This window comes from Eschrichtius robustus, chromosome 4, assembly GCF_028021215.1.
Source record: "Eschrichtius robustus isolate mEscRob2 chromosome 4, mEscRob2.pri, whole genome shotgun sequence".
NCBI classification, from domain to species: Eukaryota; Metazoa; Chordata; class Mammalia; order Artiodactyla; family Eschrichtiidae; genus Eschrichtius; species Eschrichtius robustus.
In genome coordinates this window covers 138,477,799-138,497,722 of record NC_090827.1, presented here as the reverse complement: position 1 = coordinate 138,497,722, position 19,924 = coordinate 138,477,799, and the positions used below count along the sequence as shown (strand labels likewise).

The 19,924-nt window shown below is 35.8% G+C and overlaps 1 protein-coding gene across 7 annotated transcripts in view; it reads right to left on the bottom strand.

Moving 5' to 3' along the window:
• Positions 1-501: 501 nt before the first annotated feature.
• Positions 502-19,924, bottom strand: part of LARP1B (La ribonucleoprotein 1B) — a 128,575-nt gene continuing 109,152 nt past the window's right edge. For 2 of the 7 annotated variants that reach the window (XM_068543425.1, XM_068543428.1), the window contains exons 15-19: positions 8,970-9,118; positions 8,484-8,628; positions 3,543-3,652; positions 2,672-2,799; positions 502-894 (exon numbers count right to left, since the gene is read on the bottom strand). In XM_068543425.1, coding sequence (XP_068399526.1) covers positions 649-894; positions 2,672-2,799; positions 3,543-3,652; positions 8,484-8,628; positions 8,970-9,118 — 778 coding nt within the window. In that variant the 3' untranslated portion in view covers positions 502-648. The remainder of the gene's footprint in view (positions 895-2,671; positions 2,800-3,542; positions 3,653-8,483; positions 8,629-8,969; positions 9,119-19,924) is intronic. The other 5 variants (XM_068543426.1, XM_068543429.1, XM_068543427.1 and 2 more) reach the window with 3 other exon arrangements.

Sequence of the window (19,924 nt, the reverse complement as noted above, 5' to 3'; positions counted from 1 at the left end):
CTATGGAAATCATGAGGCATGACTAGCGGGGGAAAAAGCAAAACACAACATCCAAAGTGCATATACTTCAATATAACTGCAATATATTTCTACTTCTGTAAAAAAAAAAAAAAAAAAATAGTTTTCTTTAAACTATAAATCTAAAAGAAAAGCAAATGTATCATTTCACATTCTTTTTCTGAATTTAAAAAACATATACATAATTGTCCTTTGTTTTTGGTAAGTTCAAATATGAATTGACAGTGGGGTTATTGGATTCTTTAAGAAAGCTCTATAGAATAGATGACTATAACATACTATATCTTCTTTAAGAAGTATGAGCTGAAATGTTAGGCATTCCTTGTGTTGTTTTTGTATATATTTAAGGAATGCTGTTCTTATAAACAATGGCTTTGAAAAAGAAATATATTATTTCAAATATATATTTGAGACCAAAATATATTACTAGAGGATCTCTATAAAAGGTTACCAAAATTATACTTATTCGTGAAATCAGGGAAAACGTTTTTAGAATTTATCTTCCTAGAAAAAAATGCTACCATTTTTCTTCCAATGCTACCAATTTATCACAATTAAACATCAGAAGATTTCCCCCAATAATTACTGATGTAAATGTTGATTTCAAGGGCAAACAACTTTCATCAGAGTCTATTTCTCAGGCAGTTCACCATGTGTTGAGACTGAGGCAGCACTGTTCTGGTGTGAATTGTCATTGGACTGCTGTGAAGTATTCCTTCTGGGAGAGTTTGTTGGGACCCGAAGCCGATTGGCAGGTGTAGGCTTAGCAGCACTCGGTGACTTTGTAGAGGAATTAGACGGAAGTCTGTGACGATTACTCTCCTCACCAGAAGTAGATGAATGTCTTTTTCTTTCAAATTCCTCACCTATAGGGGGCTGCAAATTATGAGAGAAAACATAGTGATGATTTTACTATTTTTTCCTCCCTTCAAAATCTAAGGCCAGACTTTTCTAACAGAGGGAAACTATGCCGGCACTTCAGTAGATTTTATTAGTATAATGAAAACTTAACAGCAATTTAAGGTATTAAACTTAAATTTCCTCCTTATCAGTCAATTCTTTCATTCAACATGTTTATTAAGCTACTGTGTTTTAGGGCTTGAACTAAATAGTAGGGCATAAGCATAAGGCTGGGTTCGTTGTCTCTGGGAAAATGTTTCAGAGAGGCTATTTTCCTTCTTTATGCAACTCCTGTCAGTTGCAAAGCATTTATAACTCTAACCCCTTCCTTCTCCAAACTTCCACAGTATTTAAAAGCAGAGGTCTGAATTCTTGGCTTCTGTTCAGATAGGGCAAAAATCACTAGTATTATAAAGCAGGGACATCTGGTGACAGAACTGGCTGGACCACTCCAGAAACATAGCTTTTTTTTTTTTTTTTTTAATTTTTGGCCGTGCTGCAAGGCATGAGGGATCTTGGTTCCCTGACCAGGGATCGAATCCATGCCCCTTGCATTGGGAAATGCATAGTCTTAACCACTGGACTGCCAGGGAAGTCTGAAACACAGCTCTTTAATTCCAGAGATGGAGGCACTTCTATTAACTCCATCCTTGGGCTATCAATCTATTTACACAAAACTACAAAAGACAAACTAATTATAATACTAAGCAGAGATGAACCTAGCCTTCCTTTCACCTCTCTCTTTTCTGCTCTTTTTGATTCTTCTTGCCTTATTTCTCTCTTCTCTTCTTTCTCCTTTTCAACTTATTATGCTCATCCCCTTCTTTTTTTAAAATGTTTTCCTTTTCCTCTTGAAATCAAATTGTCTAAAGCCTATTCTCCTGTCTCTACACATGCACATAGCATTCTTGCCCTAATTTTATTACGTGGGGAACCATAAATCCATGTTATATGAGCACGTGTTATGGAAACTATAGGATACAAGTACATAAAAAGTGAAAAATTTAAAAACTGTTAGTGAGGGGACTTCCCTGGTGGTCCAGTGGTAAAGAATCTACCTTAAATGCAGGGGATGCGGGTTCAATTTCTGGTCAGGGAACTAAGATCTCACATGCCGTGGGGCAGCTAAGCCCACACACCACAACTCCTGAGCTCATGCGCCTCAACTAGAGAGCCTGCGTGCTGCAGACTACAGAGCCCACATGCTCTGGAACCCGCGCACCACAACTACAGAGTCCACGGGCCCTAGAGCCTGCACGACACAACTAAAGAAGAGAAAACCCACATGCCACAACTAGAGAGAAGCCCGTGTGCCACAACGAATATCCCGTGTGCCACGACTAAGACCCGGCGCAGCCAAAAATAAATAAAATAAAATAAATAATAAAGAAATCGTTAAAAAAATATATAAATAAATAAATAAAAACTGCTAGTGAGAAATGAGTAACATATCCACATAAAAGTTACTAAATCCATAAAATGTTTATCATGCATATCAAAATTAAAGTGAACTGACCATTGCTCCATGGTTATGTAAGATATTAACATTTAGGGACTCTGGGTAAACAGAATATATGGGAATTCTCTATACTACTTTTGCACCTCTTTTAAAGTTTGATTTCAAAACTGGAAAGTTAAATTTTCAATATTAAATTTAAAAAATAAAAATTATAAAATTAAACTTAAGAAAGTCACTGATAGCTCAAGCATAAGAGTAATAAAAATAATACAGGGGAAAGGACTTAAAACTTACATCAACACGGAAGTCTTCCAACTTCTTAAAGCTACAGAGGTATTCCTGAAGTTTGGGGTCAATAGAATGTGTCTTAGATTGAGAATATTTTAGATAAGCCCAAAACTTTTCTAATCCATACAGCTGACCTAATAACAAAGAAGAACATACATGATAAAATATATAGACTCTTTAAAAAATGATTCATATTGGATATGCTCCTACCAGCATTAAACCATGTCTTCTATATACACTTTATCTAGATCTTGAAGATAAGACATTGTAATGAATAATGGCAGCTAACATTTATTGAGCATTTGCCATGTAACAGGTATTATTTAAGTGGTTTATTGTATATTAAACTAATTTGAACTATATACAACCCTATAATATAGGTGCTCTTGGGTATATTACTGATGAGTAAACTGAGGCTAACAAGGTTTTTGGAGTTTTTTGTTTGTTTGTTTGTTTTTCTAACAAGGTTAAGTAACTTACCCATGGCCACAGAGCTACAAAGTAAGGGAAATGGGATTCAGACTTAGGGATCTAGCCCAGAGTCTGCACTGTTACTGTGCTATTCCACCTTTCCAAGCACACTTGCTCATGTTGCATAGAATTTTCATGTAATGGAACATCAGTGAGTAGTCATGTGTGTCAAATGAATAAAGACAAAATACAAATCCATAAAGGAAACACTTCGGAGTGGCTCTTTTCCAACATCTCACAAGTAAGACCTTCATACTATACGGTGCTCTATCCTTCATCACAAACCATAACAGTGGCCTGAAAGTCTTAAATAGTCTGCCCTAAAAAAACAGTTACAAACTCCCTATTTATTGACAGACTCAGATTTACAATTTCCAAATAGAATAAGGTTATTGTTTTGTTTTACCAGATTCGTAGTCTTTTTTGGTTTCTTCTTGGAAATCCTTAAAAATTTCTTGTCTGAATTTTTTTTCCAGTCCATAACTATAAAACCTGAACAGACATTCTAATCCATACCTGTGGGCACAAAATAAAAAGTTTATAATAAAATTTTTCCTATGACAATGCAAATAGTCATATTTAACAGCACTGATACAGGAAAACATGACACAAATAATCTCAAACAAAAGTGTTCAAATGTATGTAATTTTTAGTATGAAGATTTTTAGCTGAAGTGGTAATTAGTAATCCACAGCTGGCTTTGCTATTTTTGTTGACTCAGGCATAGCATCTCATGGAGGTATACTGGGAATATGCAAAATAAGAGGCAGCCCTTGGACAACTACACTATGGCTTATTTGAACAGACAGAGGATCTCTCCCTGGTATTTCTGAAGAACTTTCTGGTATTTTTCCCTGGTATTTCAAAAGAGTGACAGATTGGCAATGTTTTAGATTTTTTCCCAAACCAAGGCTTATAATGGTGTGTTAGTACATGGTATTAAATACTCTTGAACATAATCTCTAGGAAGATAAAGACCATACTCTTGGGCCATAGACCCTAGGTGTGGTTGACCCATTCAACTATAAAGGGACAAACCTAATTAAATGTCTCCTAAGAGAGTCTTCCTGCTTATAAAGTATATTAAATAAAAGATATTTTGCCAAAAGAATTGTATCACTGCATAAATCAGAAAAATTTGTTTCTTCTTACAGCTACCTAAAGAACCTGAGACAAGTTTTGGACAGTGGATCAAGAAATTACATGGGCTCAACCTTCAACTAATGGTGATGAGCAGAACCCATGAGAGTGGACATGGACAAGGTCAATGGACATGGACAAGGTCAATGGTCAGTAAAGGGACCATCTAGCTCATTCAAATAAAACATGTCGCAATTTAGAAAATTCCTCATTTAGAATCCTTAAGTCATTCTGGGTGCCTCAGTGGAGGAGAGGCTGTATTTCTTCATTCCTGGTATCATAATACTGCCCAGCCATTATTCACAGGAAGAAGGGTGTGTGTGTGTGTGTGTGTGTGTGTGTGCGCGTATGCATGCGTATGTCCTTTGTAACCAGCTTATTTACAAGATAGAGAGTGACGGTCTCTCTGAAAGAATAAACAGGTTTCTTGGTAAGATGGCAAGAGGAATGCAGGACTACCAACCATACACTAACCTGAGCCCTTTCCTTTGGTAGCCATAAGTGACACTATTCCTTGAGCTTGTATGACTGAGGCTAAGGGGACTGAGTACTAAAGAAACACCAGTTCAGAATGACAAACCTGTCTTAATACTCCTCTTATGGGATCATATTATATTGATACCAGTGGTTCTCAACCTTGACTACATATGTGAACCATCTAGGAAGCTTTTAAAAAGTGCTGATGCCCAGGCTCCACTCCAAACCAGTGAAATCATAATCCCTGGGGGTGAAGCCTAGGTTTCTTTCTTTCCTTCTGGAAAGGAGGATTGAGAAATTTTAGGTTTTATCAAGTAAATGACATTTTAGAGGAATGTTAGGATTCTTAGATTTTTGGTAAAGCCCAACTGACTACTACAATATCTGGATTTCTAGTCTTATTTTTTAGCAAACTAATTCCAAAGATCAAAAATATAACATTAATAATACAATCCAAATATGCAGCATAAATGCTGGAGTAAAGAGCAGGGGCAAATGACCAGTCTCTCAGTTGTCATTTACTCACTGACCAATCACTGTGAGACAGCTTAGATGAGTAGAAAACAAAAAGGCCGAGAACCAGAAAGAACTACATTTGAATTCTAGGCTTATAATCATCTCTCTAAAAATGGGGATAATAATATCCTACTTTTCAATAATAGATAATATTCGTAAAGCACTTAGACCAGAGCTGGCACATTGCAGATATGTATGTAATTAATGTTACTTCTCTCCTTTCTTCTTGAAACCATCCTACTGCTAATGTTAGTCAATGGATATATTCAGTACTGATCTTCTTCCTAATAAAAGTAACCATTTATTGAGCACTTACTATGTGTCAGATAGTATGTTAAGCTATTATAAACATACACAGAATACCATAGGAACAAAGAAGAGGAACTCCCAATCTAGACTTGGGTAGAAATGGGATCAGAAAAGTTATAGAAAGTCCTGAGGAACAAACAGAAATTGTTTGCATAAATAGCAAAATATGCTGAGATTAATTATAACAAATGCTTTCAAACTTTTCTAAGTCCAATAGTAAGAAAAATATTTTACCTTGTGACCAAGTCAACACAACACTCACATATATACGTGTGTACATAAAAACATATGTTTTGTACATAATTAAATTTGTATTTATGTATGAATTGTAAAACATATTAACCTTACTATGTTCAGTGCAGTCTGATATTTTCTATTTTTTTAAGTAAGTCAGAACCAGTAAATTGATTTCACAACCCACTAACGGGTAGCAAAACACAGTTTGAATGAGAACATCTAGATCAGCCACTATGAAGAACAGTTTGGAGGTTCCTTAGAAAAATAAAAATAGAACTACCATATGATCCAGCAATCCCACTCCTGAGCATGTATCTGGAAAAAATTACAATTTGAAAATATACATGCACCCCAACGTTCAGAGCAGCACTACTTACAATAACCAAGACATGGAAGCAACCTAAATGTCCATCGACAGATGAATGAATAAAGAAGATGTGGTACCTATATACAATGGAATGCTACTCAACCATAAAAAAAGAATGAAATAATGCCATTTGCAGCAACATGGATGGACCTAGAGATTGTCATACGAAGTAAGTCAAAGACAAGTATCATATAGATATCACTTATATGTGGACTCTAAAAAGATGATACAAATGAACTTATTTACAAAACAGAAACAGACTCACAGACTTTGGAAACAAACTTATGGTTTGTTTTCCAAAGGGGAAAGGTTAGGGGAGGGATAAATTAGGAGGTTGGGATTAACATATACACACTACTAGACATAAAACAGATAATTAACAAGGACCTACTAGCACCGGGAACTCTACTCAACCTATATGGGGAAAGAATCTGAAAAAGAATGGATTATATGTATATGTATAACTGAATCACTTTGCTGTACACCTGAAACTAACACAACATTGTAAATCAACTATACCCCTACATAAAATAAAAAATTTTTAAAGAAAGAAATGGCAAATATTGCCTTCAGTGCCAACTCTGATAAACTGGCAGTAGCTATCAAAGCTGTGATAAGAAAGACTATAAATCTGAATTCAAGAATAATATTAAACAATGCTGGGATTGATTTAAAGATGTCAGTAATGGACAGAGAAGAGGGAAAAAGAGGTACACGTGCCATTTATCTATCATTCCTGAACAAGATCAAGATTCTAGATGAAAACTAAATGGGCTTTGTTTTTACACAAGTCAGTGCAAATGTAAATTTTTTTTCAAAGAAATTTATTTGCATATCTTGTATTCCTCTTGAAGATCACAATATTGACTAACAATAGATTCTTATTTGAGCTTTACAAGAGGAATCCATTTTTAGAACCTGAAGAAGGGTAAATTTAGGTAAATACTGAGTGGAAAATTATCTTTTTTCTTCTTCCATCTCATCTCCTTTCCTCCCTTTTCCCAAGAATGAATAGCTTAGCTTGCATGAATCCATTTCATGTTCCTTCTCATCCTCTTGGCCTGTTCTCAACTCAGCCCTATTGGCACAAACTTCCCCTGAACATTTCTCATGGAAGCAAGATCTAACCTAGACAAAAAGAAGAGTTAGCAAAGCAGAGGGAGGATGAAGAGAAGAATAAGCAGAGGTAAGAATATGTACAGATGTCTAGAGGCTAGAGAGCTCGGTTCATTTGGAGAACATGTAGTTCAGTACCACCGTTGCCTAGAGGACTACAGTTGACCCTTGAACAACGTGCAGGTTAGGAGCGCCAACCCTCCCACAGTTAAAAATCTGAGTATAACTTAAAAGTTGGCCCTCTGTATACACGGTTCCTCCATATCCACAGATTCAATCAACCATGGATTATGTAGTACTGTAGTATTTACTATTGAAAAAAATCTGCATATAAGTGGACCCATTCAGTTCAAACTGGTATTGTTGAACAGTCAACTGTAGTAGGAAAAAATGAGACTGAACAGGTGCGTCAGGATGTATCATGAGAGACCTTATTTTTTCTTGTCTCAAGGAATCTTAACTGGTTTGGCTCTAAGCATGTAACAATTTGGGGACATATATGCACATCCAAGGGAAATCTGTAATGGTAGGGGCAAGTGAGAGAAAAATCTGTCTTTCAAATTACATTTGGCCTTTGTACCAGCCCCTAACATGGTTCCAAACATGATACCCACAAACTTGTGTAGTCCCCTCCTACATTATACCAGGGTTGGTCTGTGTGAACACTATAATATGGCAGAAGTGATGTCACTTTCAAGTGTAGGTTAAGTAAGACACCGAAGCGTTCATCTTGGAAGTTCTCCCCCTTTCTTAGATCATTCACTCTGGGTGAAGTCACGTTGTGAAATGCCCTATGGAGAGACCTATGTGCCAAGGTACTGAAGCCTCCTGCCAATATCCAAGTGAATGAGCTTGAAGAAGATCCTCTAGCCTGAGTCAAGTCTTCAGAGACTGCAGCCCTGTCCAATACCTTGACTGCAATCCTATGAGAGAACTGAACCAGAGCCACCCAGCTAAGCTGTTTCTGGAGTCTTGACCCTTAGAAACTATGAACTAATAAATGTTTGTTGTTTTAAGCTTCTACGTTCTGGGGTAATTTGCTATGCAGCAAAAGAAAACTAACACAGTCCTTCTCCCAGTTATCACGTGGTACTTTCACAGTTCAAAATCAGGCTACTTCCGTACTAGTTTTTAGTATTTTTAAAAAATTCCCTCCAAGTGTAAAAATATGAGAAAATATGTGACCTGTAATTTTCTTTTGCATCTTCCCAAGCAAGTTGTCTAAATTCCTCATACATTGTTTTATTGAAGTGATCTCTGAGGAAAAAGGACCAGAAACGAAAGAGGGTATTCATTTCTTGGGACTGGCCAATTCCCAAGTGTTTTCTCTCTGGAAAAAGTCAAAACAGCAGACGTTTTACATAACGTAAAATAAAGAAAGCTGAAACATATTAATACCCAATTGGGTTTCTTTTAAACAAAGAACAAATAATCCATTTTCTGACTCACTGCTCAAATTTAAGCATTTGTCAACAGTAACAAGAATATAGTAAGTTTTATTTCCTAATGTGTCTAAGCTACAAAATACATGAATAAAGAATATATATAAACACATTTACTTAAGGCAATTATAACAAAAGACTATTTTAACCTGATATTAAATGTCACAATTTGAATTTTTTAGAATTATGTTTTAATTTTAAAGATAGCTATATAAAGGAAGGCTCTTACCACTTAGGCATCTTCTGCGATACTTGTGGTACACTTGCTGGGTAAAGCCATTTTCCTTCAAAAGTTCATGAGAAGGGTGCTGGAACTTTGGAAATGAATGAGGAGTACATACTAGCGGTGCACCTTCTGAAGGCGAAGCATTTGAACTGCTGTTTGAGGAAGGGGAAAAAAGCCTTCAAACTGAAATATCAAGAACCAAGTGTTTAAACCAATTTGTACTACTTGTTTACTGAGAGTCTGAGCAGTGGAAAAGGCACTAGTCCCCAAAACTCTCCTAAACTAATGATACACAGATCTACATATGAATTGCTACAGATCTACATATGAATTGCTATCTATGTTCAACACATGGGTAAATTCAGAACTTGATAAAGGACATGGTCATAAATTCTCAAACTAAAACAATAAGTAGAAGCAGATAACTGACTAGCTAGCTTACCCTTCTCCTCCAGATCCATTACTAATTTAGTTTATATTTGTTTTTTTCTTATAGTACTGGGGAAATTTTCAATTTTCATGAGTAATTAGGTTAATGATATAAATTGAATAAGTGGATAAAATCTGGCACAAAGGCAATATTTTCATTATCCTAAAGACATACCTGTAATTCTGTAAATCAATTTCACTTCTGAAATTTCGCCTATATCTATCTTTTCCTTTTCATCTTCACTCTGTTATTCAAATTGAGGTTTTCCTCCTCTTTCACTTGAACTAATTGGTCTCCTTGTTTTTTCAATCTCCCTCCTCTATACTGCCACCAAAACGATCTTCCTAAGACTGCTCTAAATCAGTGGTTCTCAATGTGTGGTCTGTAGATGCTTGGAGGGGTTCCCAAGAACCTTCCAGAAAGTTTGCAAGGTCAAAACTATTTTGACAACAATACTTAGACATTATTTGCCCTCTTCACTGTGTTTACATTTGTACTGATAGTACTAAACAATGGTGTATAAAACTGCTGATGCAAACTGAGGCAGTGGCACCAAACTTTACTTACTAGTGATTATATTGTTCACTGCTATGTACTTGAAAAAAAGTTTTAATGCCAGTTTCACCTTAAGAGTTCCTTGATGAAGCAAAAAAAAAAAAAAATTAACTTCATGAAATCTCAGCACTTGAGTACGTCTCATTATGTGTGACAAAATGGGACAGAAGCTTTAGTTTTGCAAAATGAGAACATTCTGGAGATATTTCACAACAACGTGAATATACTTAACACTACTGAACTGTACTCCTAAAAATGGTTAAGATGGTGAATATTCATGCTATGTGTTTTTTATAACAATTAGGGGGAGAAAAGCACTTTGGCAGCATATCAATATATGATGGCTGTTGTTATGGACTAAATGTTTGTTGAATTCCTAACCCCTAATGTGACGGTACTAGGACATAAATAAGTCATGACAGTAGAGCTCTCATGAGTGGGATAAGTGCCCTTATGAGAGGAGACACAAGAGAGCTTCCTTCTTCTCTCTCTGCTCTCTGCCATGTGAGGATACAACAAGATGGCCATCTGCAAACTAGGAAGCAGGCCCTCACCAGATATGGGATCTGTTGGCACCTTAATCTTGGATCTGTGAGAAATAATTGTTTGTTGTTTAAGCTCCCCAGCCTATGGCATATTTGTTACAGCAGTACTAACTACAACAGTTGTCTTAAAGCACCCATGCGATAAAATTGTGAGCTGAACTGTTTTTTTCATGGAATACCATTTTTAATTAGAAGACTAGCCAACAAATTATGGTTATTCAGGCTTTGTTTTGTGTCAGACATTTCCTTGAAAATGAACAAAATGAGTCTGTAACGTTCAGGAAAAATTCGAGCTTTCATGCAAAAATAAGAATTTTGGAAACTCTGTTATTTGTCACCATGAGCCTAGTAATTCCCACTCATACCTAAACACTTATCTAATGAAATCAGTGCTGGGTTATTTTTTAGGAGTTTGTGTGTGTTGTAAAATATATATGATATTTGTAATTTTAGCCATTCTTAAGTGTACTACTCATCAGCATTAAATATTCACAATGTTATATAACTCTTACCACTACCTCTACCAAAACCTTCTTTATCATCCCCAACAAAAACTCTATCCATTAAATAATGAATAACTCTTTCCCTTTCCCTGCAGTGCCTAGTAACCTCTATTTTACTTTGTCTTTGACTATTCTAGGTACCTCATATAAGTGGAAGCATACTATATTCATCCTTCTCAGTCTGCCTTATATCACTAAGCATGTTCTCAAGGTCCATCCATGTTGAAGCTGAAATCAAAATTTCATTCTTTTATATGGCTGAATCATATACCATTGTATGTATATACCTACTATGTTTATCTAGTCATCGCTGATGGACTCTAGTGTTGTTTCCACCTTCTGGCTATTATGAATAATGCTGCTATAAACATGGCATAAAAATATCTGTTCAACTCCCTCTTTTCAATTCTTTTGGATATATACCTAGGAGTCAAATAGCTGGGTCATGTGTTAGTTCTATGTTTTACCATTTTGAGAAAATGCCAAACTGTTTTCCACAATGGCTGCAGCATTTTATATTTCCAAGAGCAATGCACAGGGTTCTAATTTCTCCACATCCACACAAACATTTGTTTTCAGTTTTTTTTTATTATACATATCTGTATTAGTCAGCTCAGCTGCCATAACAAGATACCACAGACTGGATGGCTTACACAATAGAAATTTATGTTCTCACAGTTCTAGAGGCTAGAAGTCCAAGATCATAGTGCCAGCAGTGTTGGTTTCTGGGGAGGCCTCTCTTCTTGGCTTACAGAGAACCACCTTCTCATTGTGTCCTCACATGGCCTTTCCTCTGTCTACACGCAGAAAGAGAGAGATCTCTGGTGTCTCTTCCTCTTCTTACAAGGTCAGATTAGGGCCCCATCGTTATGGTTTCATTTAACCTTAATTATCTCCTTAAAGGCCCTATCTCAAATACAGTCAAGCAGGGGGGTTAGGGTTTCAGCATATAATTTCAGAGAGACAATTCAGTCCATAACACCATCCTAATGGGTATGAAGAGGTATCTCATTGTGGTTTTTGATTTGCATTTCTCTAATGATTAATGATATTGCACACATTTTCATGGGTTTATTGGCCACTTGTATATCTTCTCTGGAGAAATTCTATTCAAATCCTTTCCCAATTTTTGAATTGGGTTTTTTGGGAGACTTCTGTATATTTGGAATATTAACCCCTTATCGGATATATAATTTGCAAATATTTTCTCCTATTCAGTAGGTTGTCTCTTCACTCTGATAGTTTCCTTTGATACACAAAAGTTCGTAATTATGACGAAGTAAAATTTATCAATTTTTCTCTTTTATTGTCTGTGTTTTTGGTGTCATGCTCAAGAAACCACTGTCAAATCTAGGGTCATAAAGATGTTCCCCTACATTTTCTTCTAAGAGTTTTATAGTTTTAGCTCTTAAGTTTAGATCTTTGATCCATTTTAATTTTTTGGTATCTGGTATAAAGTATGGATCCCATCCTTTCACACACTGGATATCCAGTTTTCCCGGCACCATCTGTTAAAAAGATGACCCTCTCCTTCACTGAACAGTCTCAGCACCCTTGTAGAAAATAAACTGACCATATATGACAGAGTTTATTTCTAGACTCTCTATTCCATTGGTCTATACGTCTGTCCTTATGCCAAGACCATACTGTTTTAATTATTGTAGCCTTGTAGTAACTTTCAAAGTTGGGAAGTGTTGGTCCTCCAGTTTTAGTCTTCTTTTTAAGGTCATTTGGGCTTTTCAGGGCTCCTTGCAATTCCATGTAAATTTGAGGATCAGCTTTTCCATTTTTGTGAAAAAGGCTACTGGAATTTTTGTAGGGATTGTGTTGAATCTATAGATCACTTTGGATTGTAATAATGTCTTAACAATGTTAAGTCTTCCTATCCATGAAAATGGATTGTCTTTCCATTTATTTAGGTCTCCTATAATTTTTTTCAGCAATGTGTTTTGTAGTTTTCAGTGTATAAGTCTTTCACCTCCTTGGTTAGATTTATTCCTAAGTATTTAATTTTTAGATGCTAATGTAAATAGAATTGCTTTCTTAATTTCCTTTTCAAATCGTTCAATGCTGCATATAGAAACACAACTGATTTATGTGTATTTTGTACAGTGCAACTTTGCCTAATTTGTTTATTAGCTTCAGTTTCTTTCTTGTTGATTCTTTGGAATTTTCTATTTATGGAATCATATTATTTGTGACTAGAGATAGATTTACCTCTTCCTTTCATATTTGATGTCTTTTCTTTCATTTTCTTCTCTATTAGTTCCGGCTAGGACTTCCAGCACAACAGTCAATACCAATGGCAAAAGCGTGTATCCCTGTCTTGTTCCTGATCTTAGGGGGACAGCTTTCAGTCTTTCACCATTAAGTATAATGCCAGCCATGGGTTTCTCATAAATGCTTTTTTCATGTGAGGAATTTTCCCTCTAGTCCTAGTTTTCTAAGAGGTTTTAATCATAAAAGGATGTTGGATTTTGTCCTTTTCTATGTCAATTGATATGATTATGTAGTTTTTCCCTTAGTTCTATTAATATGATGTATAATGTTGATTTTCTTGTATTGAACCACTCTTGTACTACTGGGATAAATCCCGCTTGCCATGGTGAATAATCCTTTTATTATGCTATTGGATTTCATTTGCTAATATTTTGTTGAGGACATATGCATCTATATTCATAAGGATACTGGCATATAATTTTATTTTCTTGTGATATCTTTATCTGGTTTTGGTATTAGGGTAATGCAGACCTCAGAGAATAAGTATTCCCTTCTCTTCAATTTTTTGAAGGAGTCTGAAGAGAGTTAGTGTTAATTCTTCTTCAACTATTTGGTAGAACTTACTAGTGAAGCAATTTGGCCCAGAACTTTCTTTGTTAGGGATTTTTGATTCCTGATTTGATCTCTTTACTTCTTATAGGTGGGTCGAATCTTTTATTTCTTATTGAATCAGTTTAGGTAATTTATATGTTTCAAGGAATTTATGCATTCCTTCTAGGTTACCTAATTTGTTGATGTATAGTAATTTGTTCATAGTATTCTCTTAGAATCCCTTCTATCTCTATAAGGTCAGTAGTAATGTCTCCATTTTCATTTCTGATTTTAGTTACTTGTATCTTCTTTTTTTCCCTTGGCAGTCTAGCTAAAGAAAGGCTTGTCAGTTTGTTGATCTTCTTAAAGAACCAACTTTTGATTTCACTGATTTTCTCTACTGTTTTACTCTTCTCTATATTGTTTATTTTTACTCTAATCTTTAATATTTCTTTCCTTCTGCTATCTTTGTTTTTAGTTTGCTCTTCCTTTTTGAATTCTTTAAGGTAAAATGTTAGGCTACTGATTTGTGATTTCTCTTCTTTTTAAATGTGATTTCTCTTCTTTTCTCTTTTTTTCTCTTCTTTTTACATCTATAATTTTCCTGCACCCCATAAGATGTGGTATGCTGTTTCCACTTTCAGTCATCTCTAAGTACAGTCATCCCTCGGTATTCATGGAGGATTGGTTACAGAACCCTTCATGGATGCGAAACCCATGGATATGGAGGGCCAACTGTATTTTCTAATTTCCATTGCAATTTCTTCTTTGACCCATGGGGTACTTAAGAATGTGTTGTTTAATTTCCACATATTTGTGAATTTTCGTTTTCCTTCTGTTAGGGATTTCTAACATCATCCCACTGTGGTCAGAGAAGATACCTTGTGTGACATTTCTTTTAAAATCTATTGAAACTTCTGTTACGGCCTAACATATGCTCTATTGTGGAGAATGTCCCACGTGTACTTATGCATTTGTATTCTTCTATTGCTGGGTGAAATATTCTATAAATGTCTGTTAGGTCTAATTGGCTTATTATGTTGCTCAAGTCCTCTATTTTGTTAATCATCTTATGTTGAGTTGATCTATGCATTATTGAAATCAGGGTATTGAAATCTCCAACTATTCTTGTAGAACTATTTATTTCTCGTCTCAATTCTGTCAATTTTTGCTTCATATAACTCCCGAGGGGCTGTTATTAGTTACATAAATGTTTATAATGAAACTTCTATTAATATATAATGTCCTTACCTCTTGTAATCTTTTTGGATTTAAAGTGTATTTTGTTTGATATTAAAATAGCCACCCCAGCTCTCTTAAATTTGCATCTTTTCACTTTCAATCTATTTGTGTCTTTGAATCTAACATGAGTCTCTTGTAGACAGTATATAGTTGGATCATGTTTTTAATCCATTCTGCCAATCTCTGCCTTCTGATTGGAAAATGCAATCTATTCATATTTAAAGTACTTACCGGTAAGGAAGGACCTGCCATTTTGTTATTAGTTTTCTATATGCCTTATAGATTTGCTGTCCCTCCTTTCCTCTCTTATTGCCTAACTTTTGTGTTGTTTCTTTTCCTTTTGAATAAAATATTTTGATCCCTTCTCATTTCCTTTTACATATATTCTATAAATATTTTCTTTGTGGTCATCATGAGGATTACATTAACAAAAACTCTGCTCTTATACACCTCTGTTCCCCACTTTCTGTTACTGATGTCATAAATTACATCTTTATACACTATATACCCAACAACATAGATTAGTAATTTTTTAATGCATTTGTCTTTTAAATAACATACAAAGTAAAAAACGGAGTTACAAATTAAATTACAACAAAACTCTTACCAAAGTTCTTTCTTTCTTCAGATGGCTTCATGTTACTGTCTAGTGTCCATTCATTTCAAACTGAGGACTATCTTTAGCATTTCTTGTTGGGCAGATCTAGTGGTAATGAACTCTTTCAGATTTTTTTTTTTTTTTTTGGTATAAAGACTTTATCTTTTAGAGGAGTATTAGGGTTACGGCAAATTGCGTGAAAGGTATAGAGAGCTCCCTCATACCATCTGCATGCCTTGCTCCCCACACAACAGCCTCCCCCACTATCAACATCCAGCACATCTCCCATCAGAGTGGTACATTTGTTACAACTGACAAACCCACACTGACACATCATAATCACCCAAAGTCCATAGCTACATTAGCGTTCTCTCTTGGTGTTGGACATTCTACGGGTTTGGACAAATGTAAAACGAGATGTAGCCATCATTATAGTATCATACACAGTATTTTCACCTCCCGAAAAATCCTGTGTTCCACCTGTTCATCTCTCCCTCCCCTCAACCCCTAGAAACAACAACTGGCCTTTTTATCACCTCCATAGTTTTCCTTTTCCAGAATGTCGAATAGTTGGAATTTTACACTGTGTAGCCTTTTCAGATCGGATCCCTTCACTTAGTAATGTGCATTTAAGGTTCCTCCATGTCTCTTCATGGTTTGATAGCTCATTTCTTTTTTCCACTGAATAATAGTCCATTGTCTGAATATACCACAGTTTATCCATTTGCCTACTGAAGGATGTTCTGGCTGCTTCCAAGTTTTTGCAATTATGAATAAAGCTGCTTTAAACATCCATGAGCAGGTTTTTGTGTGGACATAAGTTTTCAGCTCCTTTGGGTAAGTACCAAGGAGGGCGACTGCTAGATTGTATGGTAAGAGTATGTTTAGTTTTGTAAGAAACTTCCAAACTGTCTTCCAAGGTGGCTGTACCATTTTGCATTCCTACCATCAATGAATGAGAGCTCCTGTTACTCCACATTCTCACCAGCATTTATTAGTGTTGCCAGTGTTCTGGATTTTCGCCATTCTAATAGGTATGTAGTAGAATCTCACCATTGTCTTACTTTGCAATTCCCTGCTGATAATATGATGTGGACTATCTTCATGTGCTTATTTGCCATTTATATATCTTCTCTGGTGAAGTGTCTGTTCGTCTTTGGCCCATTTTCTAATCAGATTTGTTGTTGTTGTTGAGTTTTAAGAGTTCCTTGTATATTTTGGATAATAGTCCTTTATCAGATGTGTCTTTTGTAAATACTTTCTGCCATTCTGGGGTTTGTCTTTCCATCCTCTTGACAGTGTCGCTCACAGAGCAAAAGTTTTTCATTTTAATGAAGTCCAGCTTATTGATTTCTTCCTTCTCAAATTTTGCTTTTGGTGTCATATCTAAAAAGTCACCACCCAATCCAAGATCAGGTAGATTTTCTCCTGTTATCTTCTAGGAGTTTTATAGTTTTGTGTTTTACGTTTAGGTCTGTGATCCATTTTGGGTTATCTTTTGTGAAGGGTGTAAGATCTATGTCTAGACTTAATCTTTGCATGTGAATGTCCAACTGTGCCAGCACCATTAGTTAAAAAGATTATCTTTGCTCCTTTATCAAAGACCATTTGACTATATTTATGTGGATCTATTTCTGGGCTCTCCATTCTGTTCCATTCATCTATTTGTCTATTTTTCCACCAACACCACACTGTCTTGATCACTGTAGCTTTACAGTGAAGGCAGGTAGTATCAATTTTCTAACTTAGTTCTTCTCCTTAAAAATTATGTTGGCTATTCTGATAAAAAGGAACAAAACTGGGTTATTTGTGGATGGACCTAGAGTCTGTCATACAGAGTGAAGTAAGCCAGAAAGAGAAAAACAAATATCATATATTAATGCATATATGTGGAATCTAGAAAAAATGGTACAGATGAACCTATTTGCAGGGCAGGAATAGAGACACAGACATAGAGAACGGACAGGTGGACACAGGGCGGGAAGGGGAGGGTGGGACGAACTGGGAGATTAGGATTGACATATATACACTACCATGTGTAAAATAGATAGCGGGAACATGCTATAAAGCATAGGAAGCTCAGCCCAGTGCTCTGTGATGACCTAGATGTGTGGGATGGGGGGGTGGGAGGGAGGTCCAAGAAGGAGGGGATATAGGTATACATACAGCTGATTCACTTCATTGTACAGCAGAAAATATCACAACATTGTAAAGCAATTATACTCCAATTTAAAAAAATAAATAAACAAAGGGAAAAATTAAAAAAAAATTTTTTAAATTATGTTGGCTATTCTGGGTTTTTTGCTTCTCCATATAAATTTAAGAATCATTTTGTTAATATCCACAAAATAACTTCCTGGGATTTTTTACTGGAATTGTATGGAATATGTAGATCAAGTTGGGATGAACTGACATCTTGACAATATTGAGTCTTCTATCCATGAACATGGAGTGTATCTCCATTTATTTAGTTTTTTTATTCCTTTCATCAGAGAGTTTTGCAGTTTTCCTCATACAGATCTTGTACATATTTCGTTAGATTTATACCTATTTCTTTTGGGGGGGTGATAATGTAAATAGTATTTTGTTCTTTTTAAACATTTATTTATTTATTTATTTATTTTTGGCTGCTTTGGGTCTTCATTGCTGCGCGCGGGCTTTCTCTAGTTACGGCGAGCAGGTGCTACTCTGTTGCAGTGCGTGGGCTTCTCATTGCAGTGGCTTCTCTTTGTTGCAGAGCATGGGCTCTAGGGGCGCAGGCTTCAGTAGTTGTGGCACACGGGCTCAGTAGTTGTGGCATGCAGGCTCAGTAGCTATGGCTCACAGGCTCTAGAGCACAGGCTCAGTAGTTGTGGCACACAGGCTTAGTTGCTCCGTGGTATGTGGGATCTTCCCGGACCAGGGCTTGAACCTGTGTCCTCTGCATTGGCAGGAAGATTCTTAACCACTGTGCCACCAGGGAAGTCCAACAGTAGTTTGCTTAATTAATTTCAAATTCTACTAGTTCATTGTTGTTACACAGGGAAGTGATTGACTTTTGTATATTAACCATATATCCTGCAACCTTGATGTAATTGCTTATTAGTTCCAGGAGTTTTTGTTAATTATTTATGACTTTTTACATATACAACCATGTCATCTGTGAACAAAGACAGTTTTATTTCTTCTTTCTAATTCAATATGTCTTTTGTTTCCTTTTCTTTTCCCTCAGGCTTTGTTTATCTCTGAATGTCTCCCTCAATTTTGAAGGGCAGTTTTGTCAGATAAGGAATTCTCAGTGGATGGGGTTTTTTCCCCCCAGCACTTTGAATATATCAGTCTACTGACTTCTGGCCTCTGAGAAACTGCCTGACACATTTACTAAGGACCTCTTGTATGTGATGAGTCTCTTCTCTCCTGCTGCTTTCAGGATTCTCTCTTTGTCTTTGGTTTTCAACAGTTTGATTAGTGTCTTAATGTGAGTCTCTTTGGGTTTATCCTACTTCAAGTTCATTAAGCTTATTAGATTTGTAGATTCATATTTCATCAAATTGGGAACCACTATTCTTTCAAATATTCTTCCTGCCCCCTTTTTCCTCTTTTCCTTCTGAGATTCCCACAATGTGTGTATTGGGCTAGTTCATGTGTCTTACAGATCCCTTAGACACTGCTAGTTTTTTCTTCTTTCTTTCTATTCCTCAGACTTGATAATTCAAATTGTTCCATCTTTAAGTCTACTGATTCTTTCCTCTTTCTTCTGTTTGATGAAATCTGCTTTTGAGCCTTCTGGTGTATTTTTCATTTTAGTTATTATATTTTCAGCTCCAGAATTCCTTTCTGGTTCCTTTGTATAATTTCTATCTCTATTGATAATCTTGTTTTCTTCATACATTGTTTTGCTATCTTTGTCTATATCTTCCTTTATTTACCTCTTTGAGTATCCTTAAAACAGCTGTTTTAAAGCCTTCGTTTAGAAAGAATGGAACCCAGGCTTCATCAGGTACATTTTCTGTCAATTAATTTTGTTCCTTCAAATGGCCCATACTTTCTTATTTCTTTGTAAGCCTTGTGATTTTTTCGTTGAACAATGAAGATTTGAATCTTATAATGTGGTAACTCTGGAAATCAAATTCTCCCTCTTCCCCAGGGTTTGCTGTTTTTTTTCAGCTATTGTAGGCTGCTTCTGTGCTGGGATAAGCCTGAGGTAAAAGCTTAAAGTCTCCTTAGGTTTTTTTCCACATCTTTCCTTGGGCATGGGTGGTAATTTTCTAAATTTCCCTCTATTAGTGGTTGTT